We start from the raw sequence: 18,007 nt of genomic DNA on the forward strand, positions 1-18,007 counted from the left end.
TTGTTCCACATCATCACCAACACTAGTTGGGGTTGTTGAGATGGCTCGGTGGTCAAGAGCACTAGTTGCTTAGAGATGCGTGGTGGCCTGTTATGCCAATGCCAGCTGCATTCTCAGGTAAGTGATGTTGCTGAATGCCTTCAATGTTTCCTGACTACACACAATTTTTTTTGTATTCCTAACTATATGCCACTCTTTCAGTGTTTGCCCTTTTCATGGGCAGGATACACACACACAGTGTAATTCAAAACTGTATATACAGCTCAAACTGATCTGGGTCCTGTGACCCTCCTGCTGCAGCAGCTCAAGCGGTAGGATTATAGACATATGCTACCACTTGCAGCATCTTTGCCCATATTTAATGCATTTTTTTTTCTGGCAGGATTTTTGTTTTATTGTAGAAATGAATTTTCTGATATGCTGTGTTGTGAGTCTGGCAGGCCTTTCATTCTTGTAATGGTGTTTAGTTATTCATTTTATTAAAGCTCAGTTTATCATTGCCCCTCTCTATGGTTTTCCTCTTTAAAGATCCTAACATTTAACCTCAATGGGCTCTTCTGATCCCACAATACTTGTTTCTAAAGAAGAGCCAAGTAGAGATCGACTCAGTGCCCCCCCCCCCCCAGGAACAAGCAACCTAGAGTCTGCTGACATCTCTGTGCTAGTCCCTATCCCACCAACACTGAGAGCAATGCCTCAGACCTGCCTGCACCCACCCTGAGACCCATCAGAGTATCGGACCCTCTTACACCCACCAGAAGAGAACCTTGGACCCGAACACATTAGGAAAGGAAGAGACACCACCTGTACCCACTGGAAGAAGAGATGGGAAGATGACAATATAAGAACACATCCAACAACAGGAAAACCAATATGACACCAGAGCTTAGGGATTCTACACCAGCAAGACATGAACATCCCAACACAGATGAAGCAGAAGAAAGCAACCTTAAAAACAACTTCATGCAGATGATAGAGACCCTAAAAGAGGAAATGAGAAAATACTTCAGATAAATGGAAGAAAAGACAAACGAAAAGATGCAAGAAATCAAGGAAAGCCAAGGAAATACAATTAAACAGCTGAAGGAAACAGTTGAAGACCTGAAAACTGAAACAGAGACAATAAAACACAAACTGAGGGAATGCTGGAAGTGGAAAAGCTGAGTAAACAATTAGGAACCACAGATGCAAGCATAACCAACAATACAAGAGATGGAAGACAGAATCTTAGACTTGAAGATAAACTAGAGGAAATAAATTCATCAGGCAAAGAAAAAAGTCCAACAAATCCTTAACACAAAATATCCAGGAAATATGGGACACCGTGAAAAGACCAAACCTAAGAATAATAGGTATAGAAGAAGGTGAAGAAACCCAACTCAAATGTGCAGAAAACATATTCAACAAAATCATAGAAGAAAACTTTCCCAACCTAAAGACAGACATGCCAATGAAAGTACAAGAAGCCTACAGAACACCAAATAGAGTGGTCCACAAAAGAAAGTCCCCTCGTCACATAATAATTAAAACATCAAACATACAGAATAAAGAAAGAATATTAAGAGCAGCAAAGGAAAAAGGCCAAGTAACATATAAAGGCAAACCTATCAGAATTACACTGGACTTCTCCATGGAAACTCTGAAAGCCAGAAGGACCTGGATAGATATTCTACCAACTCTAAGAGAACACGGATGCCAGCCCAGACTACTGGCAAAGCTTTCCATCACTATAAATGGAGAAAACAAGATTTTCCACAACAAAACCAGATTTATACAATATGTAACCACTAATCCAGCCCTACAGAAAGTACTGGAAGGAAAACTCCAACCTAAGGAAATTAACTAAACTCACAAAAACACAGGCAATAGATAATCTCACTTTCCCAAAACCCAAAATCAGGGCAAACCCACATACAATACCACTACCAAGAACAAATCAAAAACAAAGAAGAATACGCACTCAATGGCCCTTAATTTCCCTCAATATTAATGGTCTGAAATCACCCATAAAAAGACACAGGCTATCACAGTGGATACGAAGACAGAATCCATCCTTCTGCTGCATACAAGAAACACACCTCAAATTCAAAGACAGACATTACCTAGAGTAAAAGTAAAAGTATAAGATATTCCAATCAAATGGACCCAAGAAACGAGCTGGGGTAGCTATCCTAGTATCTAACAAATTAGACTTCAAACTAAAGTCAATCAAAAGAGATGAAGGAGGTTATTTCATACTCATCACAGGAAAAATCCATCAGGAAGAAGTCTCAATTCTAAACATCTACTCCCCAAATACAAAGGTACTAATGTTCATAAAAGAAACATTATTAAAACTCAAATCACAATCCCAGCACTCGGGAGGCAGAAGCAGGTGGATCTCTGTGAGTTCGAGGCCAGCCTGGTCTCCAGAGAGAGTGCCAGGATAGGCTCCAAAGCTACACAGAGAAACCCTGTCTCAAAAAACCAAAAAACCAAAAAACCAAAAACTTCAAATGACAAACAAGACCTCACACAGTTATAGTGGGAGACCTAACACCCCACTCTCACCACTGGACAGGACCAGACAGAAACTTAACAAAAAGACAAAGGAACTAACAGAAGTTATGACCCAATTGGGATTAAGAGACATCTACAGAACATTCCATGCAAACACAAAAGAATATACCTTCTTTTCAGCATCACATGGAACCTTCTCAAAAATCGACCACATACTCAGCAACATAGCAAACCTCAACAGGTACAAAAAAATTGGAATAACCCCCTGTGTCTAATCAGACCACCATACTTTAAAGTTAGAATTAAAAAAAACAACACAAATTGCAGAAAACCTACCAACTCATGGAAATTGAACAACGAGCAATTTCACCGTTCCTGGTTCAATGAAGAAATAAAGAAAGAAATTAAAGACTTCCTAGAATTCAATGAAAATGAAGACACAACATACCCAAACTTATGGGACACTTTGAAAGCAGTACTAAGAGGAAAGTTCACAGCTCTAAGTGTTCACATGAAGAAACTAGAGAATAGTCACACCAGAGAGTTGACATCACAGCTGAAAGTTCTAGAACAAATGGAAGCAAATTCACCCCGAGGAGTAGATGCCAGGAAATAATCAAACTGAGGGCAGAAATCAATAAAGTCGAAACAAAGAAAACAATTCAAAGAATCAATGTAACAAAGATAGACAAACCTTTATCCAAACTAACAAAAAGGCAGAGAGAAAACATGCAAATTAACAAAATCAGAAATGAAAAGGGGGACATAACAATGGACACTGAGGAAATCCAGAGAATCTTCAGGTCATACTTTGAAAACTGTACTCCACAAAACCCCCAAATTTAAAGGAAATAGACAATTTTCTGGAAAGATATCATTTGCCAAAATTGAATCATGAACAGATAAGCAACTTAAACAAACCTATAACACCTAAGGAAATGGAAGCAGTCATTAAAAGTCTCCCAACCAAAAAAGCCCAGGGGAAGATGGCTTCAGTGCAGAATTCTACCAGAAAATTCAAAGAAGAGCTAATACCAATACTCTTCAAATTGTTTCACACAACAGAAACAGAAGGTTCACTGCCAAACTTTTTTTACCAGGCTACAATTACCCAAGCCACACAAAGACACAACTAAGAAAGAGAACTACAGACCAATATCACTCATGAACATTGATGCAAAAATACTCAATAAAATACTGGCAAACTGAATCCAAGAACATATCAGAAAAATCATCCACCATGATCAAGTAGGCCTCATCCCCGGGATGCAGGGTTGGTTCAACATTTGAAAATCTATCAATGTAACCCATCATATAAATCAACTGAAGAAGAAAAACCACATGATCATTTCACTAGATGCTGAAAAAGCCTTTGACAAAATCCAACATCCCTTCATAATAAGGTCCTGGAGAGATCAGGGATAATAGGAACATACCTGAACATAATAAAACAGAATATAGTAAACCAACAGCCAACATCAAACTAAATGGAGAGAAAACTCAAAGCTATTCCTCTAAAATCAGGAACAAGACAAGGCTGTCCACTCTCTCCACACCTCTTCAATATGAGATTGATGACTAACTTATATACCATCCTATAGCCTTCATCCAGCAGCTGGTAGAAGTAAAAGCAGACACCCACAACTAAACCTTAAAATAAACTGAAATCCAGTTGCAGAGAAGGAAGACTGATGAGCAAAGGGGTCCATACCAGGCTGGTGAAACCCACAGAAACAGCTGACCTGAACAAGGAAGAGCTCTTGTTTCCCAGACTGACAGCTGGGAAACCAGCATGGGACTGATCCAGACCCCCTGAATGTGGGTATCAGTGAGGAGACCTCAGAAATCTATGGGGCCTCTTGTAGTGGATCAGTATTTATCCCTAGCATAGGAATGGACTTTAGGAGCCCATCCCACATGGAGGGATACTCCCTGAGCCTAGGCCCTATCCCAAAGGATATGACAGACTCTGAAGACCCCTTACTGAAGGCCTCACCCTCCCTAGGGAGCAGAAAGGGTATGGGATAGGTAGGGTGTTAGTTGGGGGGGAAGGGGAAAGGGAGGAAGGGAAGGAGAGGGACCTGGGATTGACATGTAAAATAATCTTCTTTCTAATTAAAATAAAAAAATTAAAAAAAGAAGTGCCAAGTATAGCAACTGTATTTAAAGTTATCCTATTGTTTATCATTATAAAAGTACTTCAAAGTATTATGAGTCACTATTAAGTAAATGAAAGGCACCTTAATTTTCCATTAAAATATAGATTATTATGTTGTGCTCTGTATTATAAGACGAGGGGGGGCAAAGTCATTCATCTATTGCAGAGAAACATCTCTGATTTTCTCTTCTATCATGCAGTAAGCCTCTTCAGAACTACCATGTTCCATAAATGTTCTATTTACATCAAGTACTCAACTTGAAGTGAGTCACCAACTTGTACTGCACCATTCTGACAAATCAAATTAAGTTCCTTGAATTCCGAACACTGGATGAGATTTCAAGAGACCAAACAGAGAATAACTGCAGGAGAATGATTTAGTCTTACCAATATAAGCTTCAGAATCACCAATGTACATTTCAATGCAATGACCCAGCATCGTAACAGAAAATGTGTCATCTCGCCTAAGACCAAGAGCCTGCCAAAAAAAGATAGAACATGATTGTTAGACTGTTACCCTTCCTTCGTTTGAAAATACTTTCATGAGGCATTCTGTAGAGTCCAGGATATATTCAAATGTGTACACTGAAACATCATACGAGATCAGAAAACTTCCTGAGGTTAAGCTAACCAGCTCAGCAGTCCTATAAGCACAGGACTAACTAGGACTACATGGAGCCTGAAAATTGCTAATTGACTCTTTAAGACCAGTTAGGAACTTATTACACCAGTGAATCTATCTTCTTTTTTTTTTTTTTTTTGGAGACAGGGTTTCTCTGTGTAACTTTGGAGCCTATCCTGACACTTGCTCTGGAGACCAGGCTGGCTTCAAACTCACAGAGATCCGCCTGCCTCTGCCTCCCAAGTGCTGGGATTAAAGGCATGCGCCACCAACGCCCGGCCTACACCAGTGAATCTATCTTTGAAATATTGCAGCTGGGTGGTGTTGCACACAGTTAATCCCAACACTTGGGAGGCAGAAGCAGGTGGATCTCAGTGACTTTGAGGCCAGCCTGGTCTACAGAGTGAGTTCCAGGGCAGCCAGGGTTGTTACACAGAGAAACCTTGTCTCGAAAAACCAAAAAAAAGAAAGAAAAGAAATTTCATTGCCTCATATTATCTATCTGTCCAAATATAGTTAGTGAACTGAGCCTAAGGCCTACATGTTCTCAAATTCCAACATTTCTAAACCTATGGTGTCTCATACGTGGTAGTTCCCTGCTGTTGCTGTGACCAGGCACAGCTGTAATATGGGTACCCTGTCTGGGAAACGTGTACCTTGTGGCCAGGAGGGAAAAGACCATGTGAAGACTATGTAAAGGTAATTTAGAAATTGTGTCATTGTCTAAAACCTTTATTTACAAACCAGCAATCTGTGAGGGATTTATTTATTTGTTTACTTATTTACTCGCTCTGGAGACCAGACTGGCCTCCAACTCACAGAGATCCGCCTGCCTCTGCCTCCCAAGTGCTGGGATTAAAGGCGTTTTCAAGACAGGGTTTCTTTGTGGCTCTGGAGGCTATCCTGGAACTCGCTCTGAAGACCAGGCTGGCCTCAAACTCACAGACATTTGCCTGCTTCTGCCTCCCAAGTCCTGGATTAAAGGTGTGTGCCACCAATGACTGGTCTGAGAGGGTTTTATAAGAGTTTCAGAGGAAGTATCTGCAGCTTGTAAAACCCAGACTCAAGTATAGCCATGCGCCATGTGTACTGCCACCAGGACACCATTTAAGGAAAAAAGTGACATGGGCTGCCTGTTCTGAAGACTGAAACCATTTACTAAAACACACACACACACACACACACACACACACACACATATATTTTAATGCATATAGTAGTGTGCCAATAAAAAAGGTACAGAAGAATACAAAACATGATAGGAGATGATTATGATAGCTGTTTTTTTTTAACCCCTTGTGGTCATTGTGACTATTTATTAAAGCTCAATTTATCACTCCCCCTATTTTTTTTATGGACCTTCAAAACATCTACCACAAGCTCCACATATTTCATGAAAAAAGGCATGTGAACTAAGAAAAGATTCTTTGTTATGATAAATATGCAGACTGTTTTTGTTCATCTACAAAGGGAATACAGCGTTAATGGTACAAGTTCTATGGAAATTTTTGCTCTTCTTGCTTGGACAAAATCTAGATGGGACAGAATGACAAATTCCTCAGTGCCTATGCAGCACCAGCTTCACACTTCCTATTAATTTGGTGAACACTATACAACATGCACACTTTCTTTACAGAGAAAAGAATACACACAAGGTTCCTAAAGAAGTTTAAACCTGTAAATAAGTAAAAGCTGCCTAGAAAAGATCTTTTCAAAGCAAGGAGCATATTAGCCCTAGTTAAGAGTAAAACGAAAGCTGAAGACATACCGTGTGGAAATAGTCCACGGCGTTTTCGAAGTTGCCCATCAGACTGTGAATGTATCCTATAGCAGAATAGGTGGACGCATTCTGAGGGATTAGCACCAGAGCCTGCCTGTGGTAATCCAAAGCCTCATCATATTTTCTGTTCAAAGAAGATACAGGGAAGAGGAGGAGGGAAGACAACAATTACTGGGTACAATTTTAAAAAATCCTGTTTGTCTATGTGAATCCACAGGCTTTCCACAGAGATACAGTCTACAATCTTAACTATTCCATACTTACTTTTATGGATTTCAACCTCTTAAAACATACTTTCCTGTGGGGTATGGTGCCACACACCTTTAATCCTTAGACTCAAGCAGCAGAAGCAGGCAGATGTCTTAAATTTGAGGCTAGCTTGGTCTACATAGTGAGTTCTAGGCCAGCCAAGGCTATTTATGTTTACTTACTTATTTAATTTCTTGGTTGAGTCCATTACTATCATGGCGTGAAGCAAGGTAGACATAGTGCTAGAGAAGGAGCTGAGAGTTCTTACATCTTGACTCAGAAGCAATAGGAAGTGGTCTGAGGCACTGGGTGTGGCTTGAGCATATGAGACCTCAAAGCCCACCTCCACAGTGATACACATCCTCCAACAAGGCCATATCTACCCCAACAAAGCCACATCTCTTAATAGTGCCACTCTCTATGTGTTTATGGGGGGAATTACATTCAATCTACCACACTTTAAAGTTTTGGAAATGTTAGAGCTTCAACAGATAATCAAGACTCCTGCCCCCAACCCCCAACCTCTGCCAACGTGTTTCTGTTATTTTTAAGCTGTAAGACCATCTTGTATTACACATGAGGATATTTAGGGATATTGCCTTTTAAAAAGTCATTTTCACTTGTCTATTTTTGAGCCGGTGTTACTCTACAGCCTAGGCTAACCCTTAAACTTGAAGCAATCATCCCACCTCACACCTCAAATCCTGGAGACTACCCGTGTTTAGATGTGTGTTGACATACCTACCAAACTTGGTAACTTCTGAATAATCTAGAGTACCCAAGACTTAATGCAAACAAAACAGCCCCTGGCCCCAAGGTCTCATGTATCATAGGTCCCCAACTCACAATGTAGCCTTGATGGCCTTGAACTTTTGATCTGCCTGCCTCTAGCCTCTGAAAATTGGGATCACAGACACATATGTCACCATGCCTGGTTTTATGCCATGCTGGGAAACAAACCAGGGCCCCTTGAATGCTAGGCAAGCACTCTATCAACTAAAGTGCTGTTTATTATATCATGCGACTTACGGGGAAACAAAGCCAGAATATGGGTATGATTTTCACTAGACTTTATTGTTCAGGTGCTTCCAGATTAGTTTTGAATACTGAAGTTTTTAATGTAAGGAAAGGAAAAAAAACACATGGCTATACTTTTCAATGTTTCTAAAATAAAATTATCCCAACTGAAGTAGGAAAACGGGGATGATGATGCTTATTAACGGTGAGCAGCCAAGTACAGGGATTGGAGAAAGGCTATTCAAAACAAACTTTTGTCACAAAGAATATAACTGAAAACGTTCTCTGTCACTTACTTGAGTTTTCTGCAGACATGACCCAAGTTGTTCAACAATGGTTCCCATTTGTCAACTGTTACCTAAAACACAGCAACATCAAACTCCACATCACTGTTCAGCCTGGTTTGTTTGTACTGAATCATTTCACATCCTGCAAGTGGGACTTTCTTGCTAAGAGCCTCCTCCACTGCAGATGCAGGACTAGTGGTTCATCCAGTTCTCTTCACCATTAGCTGAGCCTTCCTGAGAACCTTACTATTGAGCACAATATTGTCCCAGAGTCCATTCATGCTAGAGAAATTGTAATTATGTACTTGCCACCTAGAGTTCAGTTTGAAACACTGGATCTTTATAGCCTTCTGCCTCCTAAATATTTCTACCTAGAAATGTTACAGCACTTTTAATTCAATATGCCATATTGACTTCTCTTTCCTTAGTCATTCTATCTCACCCCAAATGTCCAAACCAGCCACTCAATGGAATAGGACATCCTGGCCTGTCTAAGACTCCCAGAGCCTCCAATTCTGTAAACCTTGGCTTCCCAGCATCAGAAGGCTGGCCTGAGCACCTATCCTTCAAACTTAGCTATGCTGTCTTCTTCTGAAACTTCTCTTTTTACCTTTCCCAGGGTAATTTGCCAACTCTGTAACACCATTTTCAAGGCCTCTAACCTTCCTGTCCCATTTCTTGATATCCTCTGAAATGTCAAATCCAAAACAAAATGGTTTGTGCACATGCCTTTTCTGCCTCTGAAATAACTTGCTCCTCACTTCTGCCTAGTTAATGTCTGCTTACTAAGGATGGGGTGTGTGACATACCCCAAGCCCTTCCTGGCCACTGTCATATTTGGGTGAACAACCCTTGCATGTGGTATCTTCATATCTTCCAGCACACTGCATCACTGCTGCAAATTACCTTCTTGTATTTTCCTATTTTCCGATGGATCTGAGGGCAGGAAATATGGAAGTAGTTCTTATCGTACCTGACGCTTAGTTCTGCGCTCATGACTGGTACTTATTAAACACGTGAAACAAATAAACAAAGGGATTTGGTTCATCTTTTAAAATGCTTTGTGGACTAGAGGCTCAGCCCATGCAAACAAAAAATGCTTCTGAGATTCTTAGGCATGAGCACTTCTCTTGAGCTAGCTCATTATCTTACTAAAGAAAAACAGAATTTTCCTTTCCTAAAGCTTTTGATTGGCATGCTCATACTTAAGTTTCTGTAAGATTGCAAACTTCTCATGAATGAAAAATAATATGTATATATATTTAGCTTTACAGACAGGGTTTCTCTGTGTAATAGCCCTAGCTGTCCTGGAACTAGCTCTGCAGATCCGCCTGACTCTGCCTCCAGAGTGCTGGGATTGAAGGTGTGTACCACAACTGCCTGGCTGAAAGAATAGTTTTAGACCAGTGGACAGCAAGACATTTAATTGTCTCAAAGATGGGGTGTGGTGAGTGGCAATCCTATTTTAACAAAAACAATAGTATTATTCAGAACTACCAAAGACTCAGCTGAGGAAAAAACACGATTTACAGACACACACGTGGAACACACAGAAGTATGTTTGTAAGTTCAAATGATAAGCAGTAAAAGGCCGAAGCAAGCAGAGCTCAATCTATGGAGACAGCAGACTCCCCGGTGGAGTCGAATGAAATTGTGTCTGTCAGAGAGAGACACAAACAAAAAGGAAGGCAGCCCCTGAGCACGAATGTACAAAGTAACATCAGGGTGTGGGACTCAGAGCAGAGTAAGACTACAAAGACCAGTTAAACGGAAATCAAAAGAGCAGTCACATGGAAATCTCTTAGCTATACATGCTTACATTCAAAATTACTGTTTATGAATAATACCACTGTGTATACTGCCTTACCACTTGGAAGGTAAATTCCTTAGCATTAATTTATGAGAACAACAAAAGGTTTGAATTTGAATGACACCTAGTTCTACAGACATGGGTTTGTTGCCAAGCTGTAGTTTTTACTGAACCAAAGACAAGGCTCTCTGAAGCTCTAGAGAAGCAGTGTTGAATAAATGACTAATATTTTCACCAACCATCAAAAAAAACCCCAACCCACCCTATGTGTTTTGATTGCTGCCCCAAGGCACACCCAGTAACTGCTCTTTAATTAGAACTGAGCTCACGTTTTCTGTGGCATAAAAGTCAACTGAGAAGGATAACACTGCCAAGTTACTTGCTGTGTCAACTATTAGGCTCCTCTCTTCTAGGAGAAAGACTGTCTGCATTCCCCACGTCCAACAGTAACTGTGCTCAGGGGTGTCTACATGTACATCTGCAGATATTACATACAATACCTCATTCCCAATGGCTTTAATTTTTTCCAAAGCATCAAGAAACCACTTTTCTGCTGTTTTCCATCTAAAATAGAGGAGAGAAGGTTAACAGTTATTTCAAAATTGCAAGGATAAACAGAGGAAAATTTGAATATCTCTAGCAGAACTAAAAATAACCTGTAAACTGCTAAAAATAATTAATTCCCATTACACCACAAATAAAAACAAAGTATAATGACACATATACATGAAAATGCCATAATGAAACTCATCACTTTGTATGATAACTCAAAAAGTTTTTAATGCAAAAGAAATAAGAAAGAAAAAAAAAATAAGAAGACAAATAGCTAATCTTACGACATTAATATTACACAGGTTGAAGATTTAGGAGTGATAAGTCAATTCTGGTGATGAGTGGTATTTAGACTCCTGTAAATTGGCCACAATATTTCATCAACTAAACAATGACTAACCTTATTTAACATACACTATCAACTTACTAACCCTGAGCCTACAGCCAATAGCACAATCACTCACCTAATGTCCAGCTAGTGCACATTCCCTTGGGGCCACACCAAGAAGCAGCAGTAAGTTTGGAAATTCCCAGGACACTCAAGATGGTTGACAACCATCTTGTACCCTCTGGCCTCTGTAGACACCAGGCACACACATGATATGCAAACATGCAGGCAAAATACTCATACACATAAAATAATAATCATTTTTTTAAGGTTATAAGCCCTCTTTATAGTACCTACATTACATAGCCTAACTAAAAATTATTTAAAGATTTATTTATTTATTTTATGTGTCTAAATGTTTTGCCTGAAAGCAAGCATACCACGTGTGTTCCTGGTGCCTGCAGAAGTCAGAAGAGGGTACTGGATCCCCTGGAATTGGAGTTACAAATGGTTGTAAACCACCATGGGGGTGCTTGGAACTGAATCCTGGTCCTCTGCAAAGGTAGCCAGTGTTCTTATCTGCTAAGCCATTTTTCATAGCCCCATTACCTAGACTTTAAACACAACAGTGAGGCCTGTGCTTACATTTAGGTATAATACAATGGGTTTCTCTTTGAGCATGACTCCAAACTGCTTGTTCTGTCGTCAAGCTATTACCAGGAAACTAAAGACTGGATTATTCTAAGTGCGTAAACTTTTTTTTGTCCTAACAATAACTAATCACAGGACATTTTTATCTCAAGATGTGAAATATTTTCTCAAATATGTGAATCTAACATCTAGTTGACAAAGATGACTAAAGATTCTGTGGGGCCTCTAGGCCACACTGTGGGTACTGGAATTTGTGGCAGCTTATATTAAAAGAGGACCAGAACACGGTTTAGTGTTTTAAGAGACTCCAAGAAGGGAATTTCTACCTTTGAATTCACCCCTAAAATAATACATCTAAAAATAAAAATCCACTGAAGTGCAAGTCTGATCAGTGAAGTCTTAGGGACCAAGGACCCACTTATGCAGAGCTGACACAAGGGCTGAAGCCCTCTACTACTTACTCTCCATTCTGGAAGGCAACCACTCCAACCTCATGGATGACAAAGGGATCTTCCGGGGCAATGCTCAGGGCTTGGCCAAAGAATCGTTCAGCCAGTTTAGAGTTATTGGTCAAACCATATTCTAGTCCAATATACAGCATTGGCAAGTGACACCTGAAAATATTTGAAAGTTTCACATACCCAAATGTTGTAATGCAACAGAGATTTATCAGCTTTAGATCCTATCATTTACTTCTTCCTAAGTCTAAAGTACAGTTCAAACAGAGAAAGCACTTATTAGAAAACATTCTAACAGAAGATGAGAAATTGGACTTAAAAGACAACACTTTAAATAAGCTAGTCTAATATTTAAAGAACTAAATTATGTTTATAAAATCGTGTTGCAAAATAAATAAAAAGTATAAGAACAGTGCCCCATCAGAGAACAGCATTAAAAAAAAAAAAATCAATGACTTTTATGTATCTGTGACTGAGTGTATGTATGTGTGCAGGAGCTTGTAAAGGCCAAAAGCAGACATCAGACTCCCCTAAAGTGGAGTTATAGGCAGCTGTGAGCTGCCATGTGGTTTCTGAAAAATGAACTTGGGTCTCCACAAGAGAAATTAAGTGCTCTTAATTCTGAGCCTGCTCTTCAGGGGCCCCAAAATAGAAATTGTAATAGAGAACCAAATAGTAATTTTGGAATTGAAAAGCACAACAAAGGAAATAAAAAACCTTCACTAAAAGGGTTTATAAACATATTTAAGAAGGTAGGAGCCATGAGAACAAGGTATAACAGACAGAATCCACCACTAGTATATCTACTGAAGAAACTAAAGTAAGTGTTAATATAAGGACACTGATAGTAATGTATTTACAATGAAAAATAAGCAGTGGTGGCACATGCCTTTAATCCCAGCTCTTGGGAGGCAGAGGCAGGTGGATCCCTGTGAGTTTGAGGCCAGCCTGGTCTACAAAATGAGTTCTAGGACAGGCTCTTAAGCTACATAGAAACCCTGTATTGAACAAACAAACAAACAAATAAAACCAATGAAAAATAAGTGAGTCTGGTAAAGGTAACTAAGGTGGTAAATATAAGGCAGTGTAAATGTACTTTTGCTTTCAACTCTTCTATATGATTGAAAGACAACAGAGAAAAATACTAAGCTGTGGTAATGGATTAATGGATTTTTATATAAGATGTAACTTGAATAAAAATAATAGAAAGGAGATAGGCAGGAACAGAGCTAAAGTGAAATATTAATTAAAACTAAATTGTTTTAAGATGTTGCTTATCCACAAGATAATCACTCAGAAAGTGGCTGTAAAAAAATAAGACTCAAAAGAACTAAAATACACACAGTAAAATACTTAACACAAAACAAAGTGGTAATGCGAAATAGAAGCACAAAGACACAACAGGTAGAAGACGACCTTAATGGCTAAAGTAAGTTCTAGCTTACCAGTAATTACATTACATGTCTTGGAATACACACTCCAGTAAAAGAATACAGTTTTTGTTTTTGTAATGACTTAATTGTATGTTGTTTACTTTGACTCAAAGACTACAAGGGACACAGCTCCCTAACTACTAGTCAGTTTTGCAGAGCTGCAAGTGAGGTGAATCTGAAAGGACGGAAAAGTTACAAATGAGAGAGCTGGTGTGATAATACCAGATAAAATGGATTCTCAGACAATGTTGTTACCAGAGACAAGGTGGCACATTTTATGGTGATAAATAACTCAGTGCATCAAGAAGACACAATAATTGTACCACACCTAAAAGTTAGCAAAAATACAAAATACATAAAGCAAAAATTGCTAGAAATTAGGAGATACAGTTAACATCATTTGGTTCCTGCATATACAATTCTGATACTTTGAATGCTAGTAAATATAGTTTTATAGCACAACCAAGACATAGCAAATGACTCAGTAACAGATGAGACATCAAAATTTTACTATGAATACTTCCATTCTTCATGAGTATGTAAAATATGGGGGGAGGAGTTTCCGTGTTCAACTCTCCCCTAGATCTCATTTCCTAGGTCTTTCTTGCACTGACTGGAAAAAAAAATCACATCAATTCCCTTCCTCTCCATAGCCATTTTATAATACAGGAACCAAATGGTACTAATATTCCTAAGAGAAATTTCACTTGACTTAGCAAGCAGAAGCCCCTCCTGGCATTTAGTCAAGCTGCCATGCCATACCCTTTCATCAGCTGTGCTGCTGTGAAATAAGCAGCCATCGCTTGGTCGTGTTCACTCTCCACAGCAAAAGAATGCCCGTAGGCTATCCAAGCAGGCCCATAGGTCTTTTCCAATGTGGTAGCTTTGCTGGAACAAAAGCAATATTTAAGTCATGTATTTATTCTTCACCTTGTAGTTTTCTAAGTACATGGTGTCAAAAACATTAATAACATCAATCGAACAACCACTAACAAACATGTACAGTTGTTAATGCAGCTAACCTAAGACAATATACATATTTTAAGTAACTTTAGGAGTCCCATGCTTTTTTAGATAGAGTAATGTAGCTGAACTCATTAGGATACTGTATGCAACTTACAAATACTACTCACGAGGCAGAGGCAGAGGCAGAGGCAGTCCAATCTAGACCTGGGCCTAACACTGGTGGCACAAATGGCCACATGATGTGGGCCTGTTCTGAGCCAGGTACCATATTGGCACTCTGGATGCAAGATAACCCGAAACCACAGTAGATACTTCAGGGACCTACTTACTCAATGGTCACACTGAGTTACCCTAACTTCGTTCAGAGTTTAATGTGTTTTCACTATTAGCAAAAGCTAAGGCTGACAGTGTAAAGGAAAACAGCCCTTTCAAACTACATCATTCTGTTTCCTGTTCTCATTTACAAATAAAACGTAATCTAAGCTTTTGGAGTGCAAGGCCTGTACCTACTTTATCTCTCTGCACAGCACCCTGATGAACAGTTATACACATAAATAATGCATGTGAACAGAGCCAGCCTAAGGAAACATTTATTTATTCATACTACTTTCAACATACCTACCACTTACTGCATAAAAGCTTATGACCAAGAATTCCCTTTTCAGAGAATAGAAAGGAAGAAAACAAATTCTTACCTGAGATATCTTCTGGCATGCTCATTTTTATGACCAACCATGAGATAGTAACATCCCACCGCAAACCAAGATACCTAAAAAGTTCAGTATTTACTATAATCAAAGACATTGAACCCTGAACTGGAATCTAACAAGGCAGGCTAGACAGAGGGTGGGTTAGATGCTCCCAGGTCAGTCTGGATTAGGGATTCTCTGAGACTGCATACACATTTACTGAGGTTTTGTGACCCTGGCTCTCCATTGTCTTCTAGCTGGTTCTGAGTTTTCGTTAGCCAAATGCCCCTACACTGTTTTCAGCTGAGCTAGACAGTCTTGTCTGAGACTCAGTTTCTGCTCCTGGCTTTTGTCTCTGAGGACACAGTTCCTGATTCTGTCTTCCACTCTTGGCTCTCTATTGTGACACTGGAGGTGTGGAAGCAATCAACGCAAAGCTCAGTGGTGGCTTACACACTCACACAGAAGGCTATGGAAGAATTACATCCTAAGAGGGAAGCATGGAACTAACTAGGAATCCTGTGCATCTGCAGAGCATATTAAAGGGCTATGTATACTTCTATAACCAGAGTAAAGGTTTTAGTCAAAGTTATTGCTTTAGCATAAGTAAAAATGGCTTTATGGGATAGACATTAAAGCCACTTGATATGATCTCCAGCACTAGAAGATTCTGTCTCAATGTTTTAACATAAACATTATTTGCTTGAACTTAAAAATATAAGTGATTGTCTACATATTATCAAAATATTTTCTTAAAAGTTCAGGTAAGAAAAAAAAATTGTATTACTTACAGGATTACCTGGATACAAGTCCACCAGTTTGTGAGAAAGATAGAAAAGTTCTGTTGTAGGAAAAGGAAAAATGTAATTTGATATGAATCATTTAATTTCAGATCTGGCCTCCCACCCATAAAACCATTCTCACCCAACCGTCTCATATCTTCTTTCCCTCTAGCACTAACCCACCTGGTGTACACCCTGCCTCAGTACTAATGCTGGGCACTGAGCACTGGATGAGTGACTGTCTGCGAGGATTAAGGGTGCACAGTGGATCACTAGAGCACAGACTCCTCAGCTGAGCGCTTCAGGTGAGGCAGAGGTTTGTCTAAAACACCCATCTGAGAAACCCATGCATCTCATGCCACAGGCTGGGACGAAGTATTGCAGTCACCTGTCATCAAACTGTTATCTAAACTTTCATGTTTATCACAGAGTGAGAGATTTCCTTTTGAGAAATGTGTATGTCTTGGCATCTCATGATGGCATACCTACATTCTGGACTCAGTATATTCTAGGGGATAAGAAGTCTGCATCTTTGCTTCCAGGAGACATGTTACAGAACCTCAGGCAAAGAGCTCAGCGAGTTTAGAGTTGGAGTTTCTCTGCTTTTTTTCCGCCCCCTCTTATAAAACTCACCATTCAGTTTCAAAAGACTTAAGGGCAAATATACTGCCCAACAAACTAAATGCTTATTAAAAAAAAGGGGGGGGAGCACAAAGTATTTACACCCTTCCAATTTCTACATATTGACTTATCTGTTGTTTTATGATAATTTGTTGTTTTTTGAGACAGGGTTTCTCTGTGTGGCTTTGGAAGCTGTCCTGGAACTAGCTCTTGTAGACTAGGCTGGTCTTGAACTCACAGAGATCTGCCTGCCTCTGCCTCCCGAGTGCTGGGACTAAAGGTGTGTGCCACCACCACCTGGCCCTATGATAATTTTATACTTAAAAAAACAAAAAAAAGGTAAGAACCAGGCAGTGGTGGTGGTTTAACCCCAGCACTTGGGAGGCAGAGGCAGGTGGATTTCTGGAGTTGAGGCCATGCTGGTCTACAGAGCAAGTTCCAGGACAGCCAGGGCTATACAGAGAAAACCCTGTCTCAAAAGCAAAAAAAAAACAAAACAACAAAAAAAGGAAGGAAAACAGTCAAAATTAACACTTAATAAAGCTAACATACTCTGAATTGCAAATTACATTTGAGGAAAGGGAACAGGAAACAGGGAGATCATCAGTCATTCTGACAATGGTGTCTGTCACTCCTGCTGTGGGCTCTGCTACGGTTCATCTTAAGTGGCCAGGATTTGTAACACAAAATTTCAATAGTTCAGAACGCTCTTTCCCTTATAGTTAAAGCCTGGCCTGGTGGCACATGACTGTGATCTCATGGGAGGTAGGGACAGAAGGATCAGGAGGTAGGGACAGAAGTCTGAGATTATCCTCAGCTGGTAAGACTGTAGGACTGGGGACACAGGGTCTCACCATTTGCTTTATTCAGCTCCACCAGAGTTCCTATGTGCACAGGTAAACAGTTGGCATGGAAAGGGTCCTTTTCCATCACTCTGAAATGAAAGCAGCACATGACTACCTGGAAGGCAGCAAGATGGCAGTCCTTATCACCCACCATGTTAGTCACTGTGCATCACACATGCTGCTGTAACCTATAACACTTCACTTTGGTTAGAGCAATGCTTAGGTGATAAAGAAAAGGGAAGCCAGACCTCACAGTGCAT

General features: G+C 39.8%; 1 protein-coding gene across 3 annotated transcripts in view; it reads right to left on the reverse strand.

The window, feature by feature from the left end:
- Window positions 1-18,007, reverse strand: part of Cdc16 (cell division cycle 16) — a 28,413-nt gene that overhangs the window by 2,216 nt on the left and 8,190 nt on the right. For all 3 annotated transcript variants that reach the window (XM_027387790.2, XM_027387791.2, XM_027387792.2), the window contains 9 exons: window positions 17,757-17,836; window positions 16,291-16,340; window positions 15,506-15,579; window positions 14,607-14,732; window positions 12,415-12,567; window positions 10,923-10,986; window positions 8,622-8,683; window positions 7,048-7,183; window positions 5,045-5,135 (listed from right to left, as the gene is read on the reverse strand). In XM_027387790.2, the coding sequence (XP_027243591.1) occupies window positions 5,045-5,135; window positions 7,048-7,183; window positions 8,622-8,683; window positions 10,923-10,986; window positions 12,415-12,567; window positions 14,607-14,732; window positions 15,506-15,579; window positions 16,291-16,340; window positions 17,757-17,836 (836 nt within the window). The remainder of the gene's footprint in view (window positions 1-5,044; window positions 5,136-7,047; window positions 7,184-8,621; window positions 8,684-10,922; window positions 10,987-12,414; window positions 12,568-14,606; window positions 14,733-15,505; window positions 15,580-16,290; window positions 16,341-17,756; window positions 17,837-18,007) is intronic.

The sequence above is a fragment of the Cricetulus griseus genome (assembly GCF_003668045.3).
Source record: "Cricetulus griseus strain 17A/GY chromosome 1 unlocalized genomic scaffold, alternate assembly CriGri-PICRH-1.0 chr1_1, whole genome shotgun sequence".
In the NCBI taxonomy this organism is placed as follows: domain Eukaryota; kingdom Metazoa; phylum Chordata; class Mammalia; order Rodentia; family Cricetidae; genus Cricetulus; species Cricetulus griseus.